General features: G+C 44.2%; 1 protein-coding gene across 1 annotated transcript in view; it reads right to left on the bottom strand.

Moving 5' to 3' along the window:
- LOC106636271 (Fanconi anemia group J protein homolog) overlaps positions 1-2,368 on the bottom strand; it is a 62,923-nt gene extending 60,555 nt beyond the window's left edge. Inside the window, exon 1 of the mRNA XM_014348626.2 lies at positions 2,206-2,368. Within this exon, the coding sequence (XP_014204112.2) occupies positions 2,206-2,291 (86 nt within the window). The 5' untranslated portion in view covers positions 2,292-2,368. The remainder of the gene's footprint in view (positions 1-2,205) is intronic.
- Between the last annotated feature and the right edge of the window lie 16,156 nt (positions 2,369-18,524).

The following is an 18,524-nucleotide window of genomic DNA, read 5'->3' as shown; positions in this document are numbered from 1 at the left end:
TCACTACACTATATCCAATACAACATGTCATGCGTAATACCCGATGCACAAATTCTCCTTTTTTTTTCTCTCCCGACGGCGGCAGAGAAGAGCAGAATAGAAAAAGAAATGAAATAGCTTCCGAAAGCATCAGCGCGTGCAGCAAAGTTACTGTCGTACAATCGCTCCCACAGTGTGTGTGTATATGTATATGTTACAGTAGCGAAGCGCTGGGGGGTATTCGACCCCGATGTGTCCGATCCACCCCCGCTGCTGTGCTCTCTCTCTCTGTACATGTATACACACACCCACACACATGGATATACATATATACAAACGCGTATCTGCTGATATATCGGGAAGGAAACGATCGGACGCGCAATGTGAGAGATACGGACGTACCTACATGTGTATTGAAACGGGGAAAGGAGAGAGAGCAGAGAGGGAGAGGGGGGAGGGGGAAAGAAAAAAGGAAGAAAATAAAACGGAGCTCCGCAGTGGTCCATCTATCGGTCCTATCCAATTTCAGATTAATTGCCGGGATCTTGGCCGAGTCGAATCCCAGTTACTTATCGGGGAAAACTCGGGAGCCAGAGGACTCGTAAAAGCGCCGAAAAACAAACAACCCAACCCCCTGACGTGACGCGGCCGGCGAGAGATGTCGCGCGATACGGGACCGCATCAATTTTGCACGGAGATGACCGTTTTCCTCGGAAATCCCTCCGTCATATACCTTACACATATGTACACCATGTATATATATATACACACACCCCGCGAAGCGATAAACGCCCTCGGAACAACGTGGCTCTCGACTATCTGCAGTTACATCTGAGCCAAGGGTCCGTTGCTTCGCATCCTCCGATCCGTTTCGGGACGCGAGTCCGAAGCCACGGGAGATACCAATGCCTCGTATACCTATATGTACTCGCACGGTTTTCGAAATTAAAGATTTCTCCTCTCGATACAACACACACGCGAACGACTCGTAAAGTTATTGCCGGTGACGGACGAATTTCGTTCGAATTTCGATGTATACACACACACACACACACACACACACACACACACACACACACATATATATATGTTTTCTGCTTGCGCGCAGCTAAAGAGCGGGAGGGAAAGACCAGCGTGCCAATGTAAACATACACAAGGGATAGGTATATTGTTGTTACGACCGCAAGTGCTCAAGCGACTAAATGAAAGTCCGGAAATCCTCTGGGAATTTAAAGAAACGCCGTACCTATACTCTACGTTTTGCGAGTATTTACATATATATGGAAATATAATATATGATCTTGTATATTGACGCAATATAATATATATTGTATAAGTGCGCCACGTATAAGCCACGCTCGATTAGACACACCGTGAAACTTTCAGAGTGGACGATTTTCACTGCAGCAGGGGCCATTAATGTATATTCTTTATCCACGAGGCTTTTTCCCGGGTTTGATTAATCGTTGCAAGTATTTTCCACGTTGTTTTCCATCCACGACGCCAAAGCATTAGGACACGCGCGTCATTACTTTGCGGACGCGAGATGCCTGCCATTTGGAGATATTGTCCGACGGGGCAGATGGAAGTCACACCAGCTTTATGATCCATGCATGTATTATGTGCATATAATATGAATCGCATTTTACGAAAACTTTACTATTCGATGTCATGTAGTTTCAGTGTGCTCTGTAAATGAGTGGAAAATTTGGTCACTGCTTTTTCAGTGAATTCATACAATACTTGAAGTCACTAGTTTCAAACGACAAGCGAAGCACTGTCAAGTTGGTTGAAAACAAACGATAACATTATGTAAACAGCACTCAAAGTTTAATTGATGCAGCACATCAGTGAATAAGAATCTACCGAATAAGATTTAAAGCGTATAGTTTTGCAGTTTTTTTGTTCATTCAGTATATGGTATAGACACGGTAAAGTATGTAGATTTTAAACATAATTTACAAACTAAAAAGTTTGCTATAAAGTCACCACAGGACAGTTGGATGAAGTAGCAAAGGCACCTATAGGTATACCTATACACCTTGCACAGTGGTGTATACACGTCGTATACCATGCATTGATGACATATGAGAGATAGAGGGAGAGAGACTGCAGGCCTTAGCAAATAAGTTGTGTGCATGAGTCACAATGCATCCATGTATACCTTGACCTCAGGGACCCCAGATCTGCATGCAGCTATATATACTATTCGTGATTGTCACATACCTGAGCTTAGCTGCTGCTCGCATGCCTGATCTGCCAGCTTGTTTTGCCCCATCGGGTGTCTTCGGGGCTTCCTTTGACTGCCTCATCTCCCTCTCAGCTTTTCCGAGGTCACCGCTGCTGCTGTCGAAAAATATTTTACGAGTGAATTAACACGAGTCCTGCAACCTCTGCCACTGCAGTAATTATACTGCGTCAGCCCGTTGAGTCGATGCTTCGGCACGCCCCACCTTGGGGTGACATCTACACGTGTTTGGAATTTCAGATTTGCTTGAGCCATGTTTTTTCATTGACGCGTTGTTTTGAATTTCCTCGAGACAACCCTTCATTTCAACTATACTTATAGACGTACCTATACTTGGGTGTCGTCGACCTCTGGTATACATCGAGTAAGTTTACTCGAAAGAATAGAAAAACATTCGTGCGAGGAACGAAGTACAGGTACACTTATGTATTATATACATGTATGATGCAAAAGTTCTCGTTTTAACTCTATAATCAGCACGTGTATGCAACATTCATGCATCACACATTTTGTACGTGTGCAATTTAACTAGATCGGCTCACGTTGCGTGCTGTCGTCCTTAATTCTCTGTCTCTGTCGCTTTTTATTTTTTTTCTTTCTTTCGTCAGAAATATACTCGTGACAAATGTAATGCCACTCGTCAATTACATACCCACTGCTGTACGGTCGTTATACAATGCAACGTGTATACGAGTAGACAGGCATATACACTTAATTATAGCTCACTTTGCTCGACCTCGCTTATTTTGGCTCGCAAAGGTGTTGTATTATGTATAAAATGTCGCAGGAGGAACATATGGTTTGTACATTGTGCGCGTACGCGTTACACTCTTTGAAAAATCGAGCACAGGATATACAGATATCCGTACGGGTATACCTATACATGTTATTCAAGTACATTGTGCTCAAAACAATAATTTATATTATCATTGTATACGAACGTCCAAATTTACGGTGAGGATATCGCACGAAAAAATTATATCGTAGGATTTTGCAATCGACAAATTTTTTTTTTTTTTTTTTTTTTTTTTTCATTGTCGCGTGGGACTTCAAACACTTGATATACATGTACTTACTTGTTTTTTGATCGTTGTATATTCGTTATTCGTTGCTGTATTTACCAACACCTAAAGTTGTTAAGGGCAAACGCTTTTTAAAAGTTGAGCAACAATTGTACGAAAAAAATGGTATCGTAAAGTACGGAGTAAAAAATCCCGACATTTATTAATCATTCGGTTTTTTACAAACCCACCGCAGTTTTCTTTCTCTTCCTCCCTTTGAGCGCGTTTCCCCGGAACGGGAGCGAAAAGCATCGACGATGTCTCTGACGCGGACATATGACACATACAAGCTGCAAAAGGACGAAAGCAGCCTAATCGTGTGACCAGTGGCCGGCTCGTTTGTCGTCCGGGGTCAGCCATCGGGTGTGCACCGAACAACTGTAATGTATGTGTAGGTGACGGGTATAACGCGCGCGTGTCCGTGCACAGTTAGCTATACGGAGGAAAAGAGAAAGAGAAGTCCTGTAGAGTATTTTTGTGGAGGAGTCACGCGGTGGCAGGTCGAGACGAAAAGTCGAGCTGCGTTTGACCACACCCTCGATTACAACAAGATTTATTAGTCCGACTTCCTTCTGATGGTGTTTTGCCTCCCCTTCTTTCGCAACAGCTGAGCTTACGTACTGTTTTTCACTTGTTTTGCAACTAAATTCTGTTTTTTTTTTTTTTTTCACATTAAAGCTTAAATGCATTCAACGCGTAGTGCTAAAAGAAAAGAATATTGTCCAAATGATTCGAATGTGTCTCAGTCGAATTGGAAAAGTATTTGAAATAATACTGTATCAAACGAATGAACAAATGAATAAAATGAGGAAATAAAAGCGTAGCTTTGATAACTGTAGGGTAAACGACGATCCTTCATTACAACAAAGTAGGTGCGCTGCTCACGAGGGGCGCAAACGATTAACTACCAACAACAACGTAAAACTTGCGACGTTTATCACTTATACCATGTACTTGTTCATGTACTTATCCTGCAATGCTCAAACGCACTTTGCAGCGCGACTCCATCAGTTTTACAATGAAAGCGTAGTTGGTAGCCACCGGGTGTACCTATTATACTTACGCGTGATGCAGTAAACATGGACAAATGATCTAACGCCGCATATTACAGACGGCCACGAGCTGGTATGCCTGCAGTACAGTATCCATCATACACATAGGAATATATATATATAGGCCGTGCAAGAGCCAGTGCAACTCCTCTCGCAGAAGAGAGTTATTATTTCTCGTGTACGGGTACAATACAGCCCCGGGCCCTGACAGTATAGGTACATGCACACCCATTGAGCGAAACGATGCTGGTTGACGTCGACGGCTCGTTTCTGCTCTTGCTTCTGTAATTCCAGGTGACGCTCCCGGCGCGACGAACGAGCCATTACAGTATATTAAAAACGACGGGCGTCGCTCTTATACAGAGTACAACTTGCGACGCATCGGAATTGAAATACCTATAGGTACTCGGTACATGGTCGTTATCCGATGGACAGCGTCAGCAGCTGAATCCCCACCTACAGCTTCGCGGTTTCCCGTAGTTAACGTACAATACCCACGTGCTGTAATTTTCACGATATTTGTCCACTTGTGGGTGATATTGCCGTGATAGGTGCGAGCAGTCATCCGTTTGAAATGTGAACGAGTGCATACCTACACAATGACCCCGTTTGGCGTTTTACACGGTAGTCGATGGTGATTGCGTGCACGCGTTAAGAGTATATACTGCCGTTGGGTAGTTTTCGGGGACACAGTCGTGTGAGCCCTCATGGGCAAAGTACTACGTACACTGGAACAATGAAAAACAGTAATCGAAAGGCACGTCGATTTTTTTTTCTCACTTGGCAACGGAAAAAGAAAAAAAAGAGGAAGCGCTGTGCGCGCCAGCGTCACAGGCAATTTAACACCTGCGTGGTTTGTCGGCCGCATAATAGGTGGATACACGACCTATCGGCGGGCCAACAGGATACGGGACATTACAATATGGAAATGAATCTCCTGCTTATTCTGTCTCGCCTGTCTCGCTCGTTTGTTGCTAAACTTAACGTTACCAATGCCCGCGTTTAGGTACTTATAACGAGGAACGCTGTTCTCGTTGCTTCTACTGATGTACAGCACATAGGTACATGGCACGTACACGAAAGAGGCACGCCTAATTTTCTCCTATATATTCTCTCGCGCCCTTTTTTTTTTTTTTTTTTTTTTTTGTTTTTTTCTTTTGGGAAGGGGAGGTGCATTCTTTCCTTTTTTTTCAGGACACACGCGATTCTCTTTTTCCCATTCCGTGTTTTTGTTTGTTGCCGAACTCAGTCGCGATCAACCGTGACCAGATGGTTTTTTGACTTTTGTATATTATCCTCTAGATTTATTTTTTTCCTACGTAGGACTTGTCTTTGTTTCAATTGCTTGAGAATAACTTTTGCATGATAGTATACAATAATGATTTTTTGAACAAAAAACTACGAAGCGACGAGAAATTGAGTCTTATTTGTGTAAAACGTTATGATTTATTTTCATATTACAGTACAGATGCACTTGTTTATTTTATGAAAAAAAATCTTGGGTAAGCTTTATATAATAGAAAGAAAAATGAAAGTACAAATATAAATAGAAAGTACCGATATATGCAAAAAATTTATTAATATTACACAGCCTAAGAGCTAGTAAAGTTTCTCTCTTATTGAAGTTCATAAAATTATCAGTTTTCTGGTTCTAGTGTAAAGTTTTAAGTTTTATGTTTATAAACATAATGGATGAAAGGACTAATCCGAGATTTCAGTACCAAAGATATAAGCAAGTTGGTTAAATGGTTAACTAACGTAGAAGATAAAAACATATAAAGAGTCTTATACAAACTTGAGCCTTAATAATGAATAACCTTTCTTTGGGTTTTAAAGTACAGTTGTACTAATTGGATCTCTAGGACATTACAGCTATGAGGTTTTGACTCTGCTCTAGTACAACGCCTTACAATATTGACAAATGAGTACTTACTGTACAAAAATAAAATCAAATGAAAAACTCACTTTTCAGAGGATGTTCTGTTTAATTAAGCAGTGGCTGTCTTCGAAGCACTTGAAACGTTGGATGAAAAGATTGGATTAGCATCTGAAATGAACGAAACGATTGTGAACAGTGTAAACAAAAAGTATTCTCTTGAGTCGACTCAATCAAGAGGAAGTGGATGCACTGACCTAATCTTCTCCGGGGTCTGCTTAGGCACGGTGGGTAAGCAGCTGCTATATTGATGAAGAAACTGTCACTGCATGGGATACTTTCAGAGACGGACACGAACCTGCAGAAACTACGAGAAAGGCCCACATGTGTCGGTATCTCGGTAGAAGTTTTCTTGACCCTGCACTGCCTCAAGGGTGCACTTCCGAGCTTTTAAGATCAAACGGTAGGTACAAGTAAGGCAAAGAAATAGTATCAGCTACTTCAGAGCTCAGGGTGCATGTATACTTGTATTTATGTACGTAAAAACTAATGCCTACACGGTCAGTCTATACTATACGCACTACGTAGACCGCGTAGTCGTAACTCTTTATAGGTTAGAGTTTAGTAACTATAGGTGTATTTTCGACTGCTTTTGCGCTTTAAAATAGTTTTCATACTGCACGCACGGCGCTCGGCGCAGTCTGCGAACTACACCGGGAGTATAAGTTGAATTTCTTACACACAGTTAATCCACAAATATAATGAGGTAAGTTCACTATTATTGTTGGTTCATTTAAATTGAAATTATATAAAATTATATTGGTCCCCTCGCGTTCTACTCGTACATACGTGATAAAAGCTTTTGCGCGAGAGAGTGGAGATATCACGATTTACGATTGCCTCGACGACGCGACGCAAAACCGTGGCGCGAAAAAGAGAAAACGACAAAATAAGTATACCTACCTACCTCTGCTGCCGTGTGTGGTGTATAGCAGAGTAGAGCGGAGCTGATGATGGCAGAGATGGCGAGAAAGAAGAAAAGGGTGTGTGTGTGTGTGAGAAAGAGGGCGAGAGACAACGAGGTGAGATATCGAGGGAGGAATTCCCTCGGGCCCACGTAGGTATAGAGAGTTACAAGTGCCGGGCCAGCTCGCCGCGAGATCGATCGATCCTCGAGACAGAGCCTCTCGCTCGATCGCGCTTCACACCCTAAGTGGCGCGCGGCGTCCTCTGATGTGCTCCTCGTCGCGCGCCCGATCCTTTTGCCCGGTTGGGCACAACACGCGCCGGCCGACGGGCCCCGCCGTACACACACTTGTTGCCCCTCTCTCTCTCTCTGCATGCAGCTGTCCTCCTTTTACCCCCCCCGACTCCCTCCACTGCCGCGCCTCTGAATAAAACATGAGGTTCACACCGATGAGGCCTGATCCTCCCGCCCGAGCGGTCCATGCGGCGTGGCTTTTTTTTTATTTGCCGGTGCAGCGAGAGCTCCATCGAAGCCGCCACCGACACTTGCCCGTTGCATGCGCGCACCACCACCGTAGGTTGCACATTCCGGGGCACGTCTATAAGGCCCTCTCCCCCCTGCCCCGGATAAATTGGTTAAAAGGGCCTATTTCACTATATTTTCCACGCTTCGCCTCGGTTGAGCTTACGAGTGAGTGTAGGTACAGTGCACGAATTACTTCGTCAAAGTCACACCTTCTTTGCACACACGGTGTTTCCCCCCCTTTGGACCGCCTCACTCCGCGGAGCTCGAGATGAAAGAGCGCGAGCGAGCTCAAAGAGCGTGCGTGTATACACCCTGCAAGTGTCGGCAATTTGAGCTTTTGTCGCGCGTGGGCGTCGAGAGCAAGAGTACGGTTATAGCCGAGAGACTTTTCACCTACGGCGGAAACGCCAATTTTCGCGGGACACCTTTTTTTTTTTTTTTTCTTTTCACGTCGGCTCTCGAGTGCGCGCTGCAATTAGACCGATTACAACCCCGCGGCACGCTGGTCTCCGAAAAATCACCCTCTTTCTCACCCCCGTCTCCCTTTCTCTCCCGGTCGTGGCAAACTAGCTTGGATTTTTTATATCTCGCGCAAAGGGCCATTTTATGGTTTCTAGGTCAGTGGTGGCATATTTTTTTCGGTTGGCTCAATGCGTTATTGACATTCGTAAGGAAATTAAGAGGAGTTTCAGCAAATAACATAGATGTCGATTAGTTGTATTTTCCAGCTAGTCGCCATATCATGTTGGTAATGTTGGCTGCTCGGGAGGACGTTGGTACGATAGGTACACAAGCATATTAAGTAGAGAGGCGCGGGTCAACAGCTGCACTGGGCACTTGTAATGCCTGCATGTAGGTACCACATGTATAACTTCGTTGCACCTACCACGCAATTTGTTCCTTTTTTTTTTTTTTTCCACTTTATAAAGCACGTTTACGAGATTAAATTGACAAACGAACCGCGCAAGCTGAACCATGAGATTGAATTAAAGAATTTTTTCTTTTTGTCACGTCCCCTCGCGTAGGTGTCGAAACAGATATACAATGTGGGAAAAAAGACTAAAGAAAGTTTAACCACGTCAAATTCTTTGATATCTTTGTAATTTTTATTTCGAAGGTACCATTTCTTTTTTCTCTTTTTTTTTTTTTCTCTCTTTTTTTTTTTTTTTTCCATCCAGACGTTTAACGACACACAAGTCTGACAATAAGAAAAACACACGGGAAATCACGGCACACGGTAAAATCTAAATTTCCCTCGGCAAAGAGGTACAAGTATATAAAGTAGTAAAATCGTACGAGCAACTTGAATTCCGTCACACGCGGGCATAAAAGAAAAATCCTTTGTCTTTGAAAGTTCGGTGGTGTGGCGTGAAAAAAAGCCATAAAAAAAAAGAAAAAAGAAAAAAAAAGTCACGAAGGTGTCGCGACTCCCGTACTACTTACGTGTCACAGACGCGAGACTGCGATAAAAGAAGGCACGCTCGAATACAATAAAATGTACATGCATGCATATATATATATATATATATTACCCCACACGCACGTCACATTTAAGGATTTCTAAACTCACTGCTCCTTCGCACGGCCCGAGAATCGTGCGGTACGACCATATTGTTATATTTATGGTACCTAAATAATTATTCATACGTGCTTGGGTTGTTCACCACAGGTACGTATCCCACAAGCCGCACATACCTTGCACTTGCATCACAAACAAATCGGAAAACAGCGTGGAAAGCGGCTTTTTTCGCGGAAACGGGGCCTCGCGCTCGCACATCATTGTCTCTCGTCGTGTTACCACGTACTACACTACTGTGCGAGCCTACATGCACACACATGCGATAATAAGCACGTGGGTCCAAGCGCGGGTGACACGCGCGCAACTCCACGTGATATACCCATGTAATTATCTACACGTATATGTACACCTGCGTATATACACATCATACAAAACGCTGCGAGCGAGTAAGTGGTTGCGTATAGCTGTTACGCGTTATAATATGCTGCTGTGGGAGATGGGGGGGGGCTTTCACGCTTTATTGTATTCGAAAAAATGGTTTGTGGTTTTTGCGCCGCTACTATATACTGTCGGACAATATTTCACGAGGCATTCCGGCAATGTGGACAAAAACCCACGAGGAAGTGGAACAAAAGTGCAAGTTGCTCAGCTCGTGGCGTGTCGCATCGATAACTCTGTTGTTTGCTCTCAAGCGTTTATTTATTTATTCATACGTACGTGCAGGTAAAAAAATAATTTTCGGTCCTGCAAGAATAAAAATAATAATAATAATAATTACTAGCTTCGAGGCGGGAGAAAAAAATATGCAACGATGATAAACAACGGAAAAGAGAGACGTGCCGGTCGTTGACTCTAGGTATATGTTCTTATTATCATGGGTAGGTGCGTATGCATTAATCCGAACACTTGAACTCGAGTTCACGGTCCCGATGTAATCTCCGAGGTAAGAATAACTTTTGGTAGTTCCGACACGTTCGCGGCGAGCCTCTTTTTTTTTTTATTACCTCGCGCTCTTTGTGCTTTCCAGATCTGTGGGTATTTTTCTCGCATCCCAAGTGATTCAGCAACGAGGGATCTTTCGTTTTCTTTCTTTTCCTTATGCCGTCAGCCAAAAACAAAAATTCGAGTAACCAAGAAGGGAAGGAAGAGACAAAAATTCGGTGAAATATGCCGATTCAAGCGGCTTAAAATTGAGTGTTTTAATTCTCCATAAAATAAAAGAAAATAAGAGAAAGGGAGTCCCGAGGTAGAAATCGGCTAAAGAGCCGCTGACGCCCACACACGGAGCGTGTAGCGCAGAGAGAGAGAGAGAGTCAATTCGGCTTCCCTAATTTAAAAACGCGATCATCTATAACGAAACTGCTGGCCGAACAAAAAAGAGAAAAAAAAAAACAAGCGAAGGGGCGAGGGGAGAGGAAAAAAAAAAAAAAAAAAAAAAAGGAAACGACCGAGGGGAAATACATCGGCGTGGCCAGATAATGTAACGTATTATATATTATACTATACGCTCAAGTTGAGAGCGGGCATTTAAAAACGATTTCCAATCTATAAGTAGATGGGTATATTTGTGGGGTACAAACGTACACTTTTTTGGATGAAAAAAAAAAAAAAGCTGTCTTGGGGAAAGAAAATGGAGCAACGCGATAAAGATACACACGCATGGAATGCATATGGCTACTTGTATAGGATAAGAGGTGAAATTTTCGAAAAATCGTAAAACGTACCTATACCAATGTAATATTGACCATAGCCGATTCATTTTGTTTTCCTGAGATAAGATTGACATCGGATGAAAAAAAAGAGGGTCGTGAGAAGAGAAAGAAGCAAAATGATGGCAATGTAAGTACATAGGCAAGTACAGAAGTTCAAGGTACCCGTGGAGTACCAATAACACTTGACGTTACAAATATGCTGGTTAACAGCAAGTTCTATGCATATACTCGCGGCTTGAAATGAGGAGGCGAAGGACGAGGGGGAAGGAGAGGATATATATATATACACGTAGAGATGAAACTTGGATGATCAGGCTTAATTAACTCTCGAGAGTCACGAAGCTCGTTTGCGTGTCAAGTCGGTTATGTGGAGAGTTGAGTAGGAGAGAGAGGGAAAAAGAGGTGCCGGCAGTCCATAAGCGTCGGCGCGTGTGTCTCTGGGTGGTCAGCGAATTCCAGTTTCTCGATAATTGGTCCAAGTGTTTCAACACCCGGCCCAATATACATATGGTACACAGGAATGTAGGTATACCTACACACACATGTATGTGCATGCATGAGAAAAGGAGTCGCCGGCCATCCGCCACTTACACTCGTTCCAAACGCTATATATACATATAGGTGAACATTAGAGACGACCGAGATTCCAAGCTCTGGAGGTATGCGCGCTTGTGCATTAGGTGTATTCGTTCTGGTGGATAATATATATATATACTCACTTTGGGTACTATCCTCCCGATGATACATACATCCATAAATATTGTGCTCCCAAGCTGATATTGAAACCCAAGTCCACCTCGATGATTCCTCATTTGCGCGACCCGATTTGTTTGCCATCCAACTAAAGAAAACCCTACGGCTATATCGAATGTATAACGCAAGCACAACGAAATCATCATGCTTACATTATATGTGTTTTAATTGATATGTCAACGGTATATACAAAGATATAATATACATGTGTATTCAAATATCTTATACATGCATATGTATATCACGATGGGATAGATTGCGTGACGCGATGGTGTGTGGACATTGATCCGACCAATTTGTACGAAAACATAAATATATATACACGCTGGAGTGATGAATGCGTATATGTAACTGTACGTACATGTATATACTACTTATACACGAGATGAGATGGAAAGTTGAGATTTTTCGAGGACACGTGCAGACAGGGATGTAAGTAGCTGTAAGTTTTAGCTTCTGCGGCTGATGTGACTCATCCGTACATATATATACATTATCCATTATAATAATAATAATAATATATATATATGTATATGGATAGCGATTAATCGAGGAGGTATAGGCTGATTGGTCAGGCGTGTGCGCGCGCGATACGCATCGGAGCGATACGTCTCGGCTCTCTCTCTCTCTCTCTCTACTCGTATATTATACAGCCATATACATATGTACATGTGTATCGGTATCGCCCCATATGTGTACATATACCGCCGCGATACTATATACGCACCAATCTATCGTATCCATCTCCACATCTATATGTACATATATACGTACAGCGTCTTTGCGACGTGCACCACCCCCCGATGGCGTTGCTTCCGTGTACCGTGTATATAATATACACGATGGTCGATGCGCATTTGTGTCGCTTGGCTTGTCCGATTCGGACCAACGTTGTATATACGGTGCGCGTCCCCTCTGCCCCGTGCAGTGCACGCCACCGCTGGCCTTGCTCGAGGGGGAAGCAACGGTACAGAGAGACGGTGTGGCGCTGACTGGGGGGTGGGGGCCTCGGCGCGTTTATTCGTTTGTGAAATTAGTGCTGGTTTTGTCATCTAGTTTGGGCTATCGCTCGTACCAGTAGTAGCGTAGTTCAGTGGCGCGAGTGGGCATGCACCCCCCCGTCTCAATTCCAGCGTGTTCGAGAGGAAAACGCCACCGACACGGACACCACAGCTGGAGTACAGTATAGGGACAAAATGCGCTTCCTCCCACGCGGTGTATAAATATATATATATAGATGAAAGAGAGGGAGAGAAAGAGTGTGGTTGTTGGGGCTCCCCGCGCCGCCCGGGCGTAAAAGTCGAGCAAATCCAATCTGCGACTGAGCCGATGTGTCATCAAAAAAGTGCGATAGTTTAATTGAGAGAACCGCGCTCCGTTGGCCCCCGAAATCGGATGATCCATCCATCTCCACCCCCACACCCTCGCCACCCACCGAGTGAGCTGACGCGCCAAGACTTTTCACGGCATCGTTCACTTTGTCCTACCATCACTCGTTCTCGTTGTTTTTTGTGTTTGGCTCTATATAATATATGTACCTAAAATCTTTGCTACGCGGGGTAGGTACATCATTGCCAGAGTCTCAGTTTCATTGTAATAAAAGTGTCGTGGGGCCATATATATATGTATGGACATCAGCTGGAGAGAGCTACCGTTTGGTATGAAAAAAAAAAAAAAAAAAAAAGGAGAGGAGGACGCCGGGAGTAAGAGCAACGCTCGAGGTTGCGGAGCTAACGATTCCTCGCGTTTTTGCCCGCGAGCGAGTCTCCTCGGCTGTCCGCGCGCGCGTGCGATGTTTCACTCAGCCGCTCGGAGAGGAGCTAGAGCGCACTATATGGTTGTTACACACGTTGCTCGTATATATATATATATAGGTGGAAATTTCCAGGCGCCGGGGCACCGTGTTTTTTTTTTTTTTTTTGTTTTTTCATCCGGCGGAAACAATTAGCCCAAACACATTTACGAATATCGCCGAACGATTTTCGGGACGTATGTACACCTTATGCGTATATCTCGTATCCGTCCCCGGGGGAACCGTGGCAACCCGGGATTGATAAGCATCGGATCGAAAGAACAAATAATTGCCCGAGTCGAAGCGAAACGCGCGGCGCGTACATACACACATGTACACCTCGCGGATTTTAACATTCCACCGGCGATTCTTCTTCTCGGAGGAAGGAAAAAGCAATTAGCAGGTAGATGTATATATATATATAGACGTATAAGAGCCGCGTTCAGCGAAGGGTGTAAGCTGGAAGTGTAAAAGGGTCATCATCCCGCTGCTTGTTCCTCCATTCTCCTTCTCTTATTCTCGAAGCGGGGCAAAAAAAAAAGCCGATGCATCGGCCATATATGTATATACAACGGGCACTAGGTGCTTATATGTTACTTATACTCGCTGCCCCCTCCAGAGGAAGGGAGACTCGAAAAACTGGAATGTAGCGTAGTTACGTGCGCTCGAGCATCGACGCCTCTAACGAAGCCATGCGCTGCTGCCGATGGTGGACTGCAGAGTGACAACGGAGACCCCGAGGAGGAGGAAGGAGTACCTACCTACGACGACAACAATATTGTCGAGAGTGGAATGACACGGGCGAGCGCGCGCGACTCGCAGGTGTGCAGGAACGTACGATACGCGCGATGATTTCGCCAAAGGAATTCGTCGTCGTCGTCGTCGTTGGCTTTCCGTATACTCGATCGCAGGAAACGTGATTGTTACAGCAACCTCTTCCATATATACATATATACCCTTACTCTCCCCTAAGCGATTTTACTCGCTGCACTTTTTGCGTCCGATACTTATATACGTGTGTGTGTGTGTATTTTTCGCTCGTACAAACGTATATAGTTTTTACACCTCCACCTGTACCTTTTTTCCATGTGCCCCGTCCATCCATGATGTACATGTCTAGTAATTCGTCGTCGCCGTCTTTATCGAGTCCTTTGCCATCACGCGGTTGTATTGTTATCGCGGAGGCCGATTTCAGGTGCAATCAAGGCAGAGCCGCCAATAAGAGACGGCAACGAAAAAGTTTGTATGCTGTTTAGGGATACGTGGATGCATAGGTGTATATGTATACTAAGAAAGGCCAATTAAGAGAAGCCTGCAATGAAAGAAACGTATACAGGCAGGTCGAAGACAGCTGCGATCAGTGTCCGTCTCTCGTTTTCTCCTCTCTTCGAAAAGACTTCCCCAGCCGGAGAAGCTATACGTCACATTATATTTTTCACCTTTTTGTTTTCTCTTACTTTTTTTTTTTCCATTTTTTTTGTGTTGGCGAAATTACGCGCACGCGAGCTCGAGGCGGAAAGGGGCCTCCCGGGGGCTGTATTTGACACACGCGATTCCCCCTTTGTGGACTTTAAAAAAAAAAATGCCAAATTTTAACACCTCCGATCAATAACTATACGTTACAAAGAAGAATAATACCCACCATTGTCCATGCAAATATAATATATTGCGTTCTCCATTGCATCGAAGGCAAACGTGCTCAAGTATTTCCTTCCCCGTCGATGCAAAAGCTGTGTATAGCTTGTGCTCCCGAGACGCATACGGTTAATTATACACTAGCACCTTTTGCCCGTAACGTCATTGGCTCCTTCCGATTTTTCGAAGGACATGCTGTGCCCGCAAGGGAGCCACGACACACGCTACACCTGTTTCACACACGATATACCTAATGCCATCGGCATATCGAATAGGCACACCTACATATACACCTATACCATCTCGTTACCCGCATAACATATACTATTTTTGTAGGCATAAGTGCGTGCGTGCGTGCTTGGTTTATTGCGTGCGTCTGGAATACTCACTTACTTTTTTTTTCCGTTTCCTTGCCTGCGTGTCCCCTTATTTTTATTAGGTTGCCTAAATTGCTAGGCGACAGTTGTCACGCGTTTCTCTCTAGCGCTTCATGCTCCTTATATTCGGGATACATGTATACGTATACACGGGTGACATATTCACACCTGCCACTCGCCAACAAGAAAAACGGTTCATATATAGTTTTTCTTTTTCTTTTTTCCACTCTACGTTGTGTGCCTCGTCCAGCATTTACCCGCAGCTAATTATATTTTTTCGGTGCTCCCATACGTGTAATTACAGTTTCGAGACCTCGACATTTGAATAATGCACCTATCGTTGGAGCACAAAATTTTTACCAAAGATATTGGATACGTTAGTTTCAATGGGAAATGAATCAACATTTTGCGCGAAAAGTGAATGGTCCGCTTTTTATTATGTTTACAGATAGAGGCCACACACTGTACTGTAATTACTCTCCTGTAACTCGTTTGGAAAAATCAGATTGATATCGACGCACGAGTTGCTTCCATCTCCAACACGCATAAGGTATTTGTAGGTAATTTTTTTTTTTTTTTTTTTTTTTTTTTTTCTCATCGACAGCTTTAAACGTGTCTTTTTCTGTAAAAACCGTCGATTACGGCGTGACGTAGGGATAAATGGGCGTTTAATGCACCTGCGGCCCTTCACGAGAAAATCACCGGCAAATGGTGCAGTTTTAAAAATCATCAGAGGACGGATGTCGGAGACGCACACACACACACACACACACATAGTGTTGTATGTATATACATGTAGACCGAGGCTCAAAAAGTGTAATTCTACATCGCATAGCCGGGAGAGCCCTGATTCCCGGAACGATTAGAGTCCTGGCCGCGCGATCCCCACACACACTCGCGCGTCCAGCCCGTCAATCTTCTTGCTACGAGTGCCTGATGTATGTGTATACGTATGTTTGAATAGCCGAGAAAACATCGTCGAGCGCGACAATTTATAGCCCCCCCCCCCCCTACCCGCCGAGTCGATCGGGACAAAAATCCCATCCGAAGGTTCGCCGCGACAATTATATGCGCGCGAGAAATAGCTACTGCGACCTGGATAGCGATCGTCGAATGTTTATGGATGATCTTGTTGTTGTAGCATCGGTTTTTTTCCTGCCTCTGCGACGAAATTGCCTTTTTTTTTTCTAAAAGGAAAAAGAAGAAAAAAAAAAAAAGCAGCAGCAACGCCTTCGATTGAAATATAGCTGCGATGGCAATGAGAAACGGAGAACAGACAGCCGAGCTGCCGTACAAGTACACGTAAGTAGAGTACGAGGTATACATTGTTAATGCAAAAGTAGCGCTATATTTTTCGCGTTTCTCGACATCGGAGGAATGAAAACAAAAAACAAAAAAAAACAAAAAAAAAAGGAAAGAAAAAAAGGTGATGCCGGTCGCGCAGGTGCAGAGCAGCTTCCAGCTCGAATTTACGATGTCATTTAGGTACGTATATAACCCACGGGCACGAGAAAAGCAACAGCACCAGTAGCAACGCATTAGAAGATTGAGACACACTCATACCTTTATATGTACATATACATATGTTGTACGCGGAGGGAGCGTATAAAAGTGGACGACTTTTATTGCGCTGCTTTTTCGCACGATGAGCTGCGCGTAGAGAGTCTCTGTGTACGCGATCCGATCACAGCCGGGCATCTCCGTATTTTTTTTCTTTTTCCCCCCCCCCTCTTCCTCGAGGTAAGGCTGGACTGAAGATTTTCCGAGCGATTGTCATCGGGAATCTCAGCTGGCTGCGTTTTTGTCCGATTTCGCGTTTAATTAGCACCGAGCTCCCGCGAGACCGTCAACTTGAAATCTCTCTCCGCCGTTGCTACACCGCGACAGTATGAAAAAAAAAAACAAAAAAAAAAAAAAAAAAAAGAAGAAGAAGAAAAAATAAGCTGATGTCTACAGAGAGTTACGAGCTCGGTCTTGATGCGCTGGCATTATTTAAATGGCTGCGCCGCGAGAATAAAGTTGGAAATCCTATGTGTGTATGTATATGTATATATACACGGGGGAAGGTAGGTATTGTCTTGCGCGCACTCCTCATAAATAATTCACGGGGCTCGATGAGCTTGTACCCATATGGCAACGAGGTCTGGCGTAATCGAGATCGCGCCAACTCCATCATGCCGTGCGCGCATACACGTATATATATATATGATTAAGTATTTCGGTTCTAACAGTTATAAGCCATTTGTTTGTGCCACGCGTGTACTTATAAACGTGTAAGATATGTGAACTTTTTTTTTTGCTCTATTGAAATATTACGGCCATTCGTAAAGAGACCCAACGCGGTGGTAGAAAAAAGAAAAGAAAAGTTGTAAAGTGGAGTGGACGGAGTAAATAATACATCCGCGGCCGAGTGGGCATTAGAGGCGGAAAAGACTCGGCAAAAAACAATTTAATAAATTTATTGGGGAAGATTCATCACGCGTAAGTACAAACGATCCATACATGTGTATCCGTTATATTATACACGTTGTCGGTGCGCTTTCCTGAGAACATAATGTTACAAGCAGTCTATATAGCAATAACAGTGTCGGGATGGTTTCCATGTTCCTGCAAAACAATTACACGGAACAAGGGGAAGGGGGGGTTGAAGTGGGGCAAAAAAAGCCTCGGCTCACGTCCCGCGGAAATATAGCTGGCAGAGCGGTGTCAGGCGAGAATGAAAAATCGGCGAGAAACTCGCTCGCGGCGAGGTGAGTGCCGGGGCAAAAAAAGCCCAGTGCTGCGGTGGAGGAGAAAAAAAACAAAAAAAACGTAGGTATACGTTCTCCGAGGGAAAGAGCCGACTGCGTCGTCCTCGCGCATCGCGGAGCGTCGCTTCGGGGCAGACTTGGGATCGTTACGGGTGTATGTTGTATATACATATATAGGTGGGACAACAGTAGCTCGCAGCGCTCGATTGAGACGTGAAACACGTCGCCCGGGAAAACTCTGCACCTGCGAGTGTCTATGGGCTGAGAGTTGCGCGTGC

The sequence above is a fragment of the Copidosoma floridanum genome, unplaced genomic scaffold, assembly GCF_036245765.1.
Source record: "Copidosoma floridanum isolate Cflo_tuat_1 unplaced genomic scaffold, Cflo_Japanese_pri ptg000007l, whole genome shotgun sequence".
Taxonomy (NCBI): Eukaryota; Metazoa; Arthropoda; class Insecta; order Hymenoptera; family Encyrtidae; genus Copidosoma; species Copidosoma floridanum.
Note: the sequence above shows the minus strand (reverse complement) of the source record. Positions and strands in the feature narration are given on the sequence as shown.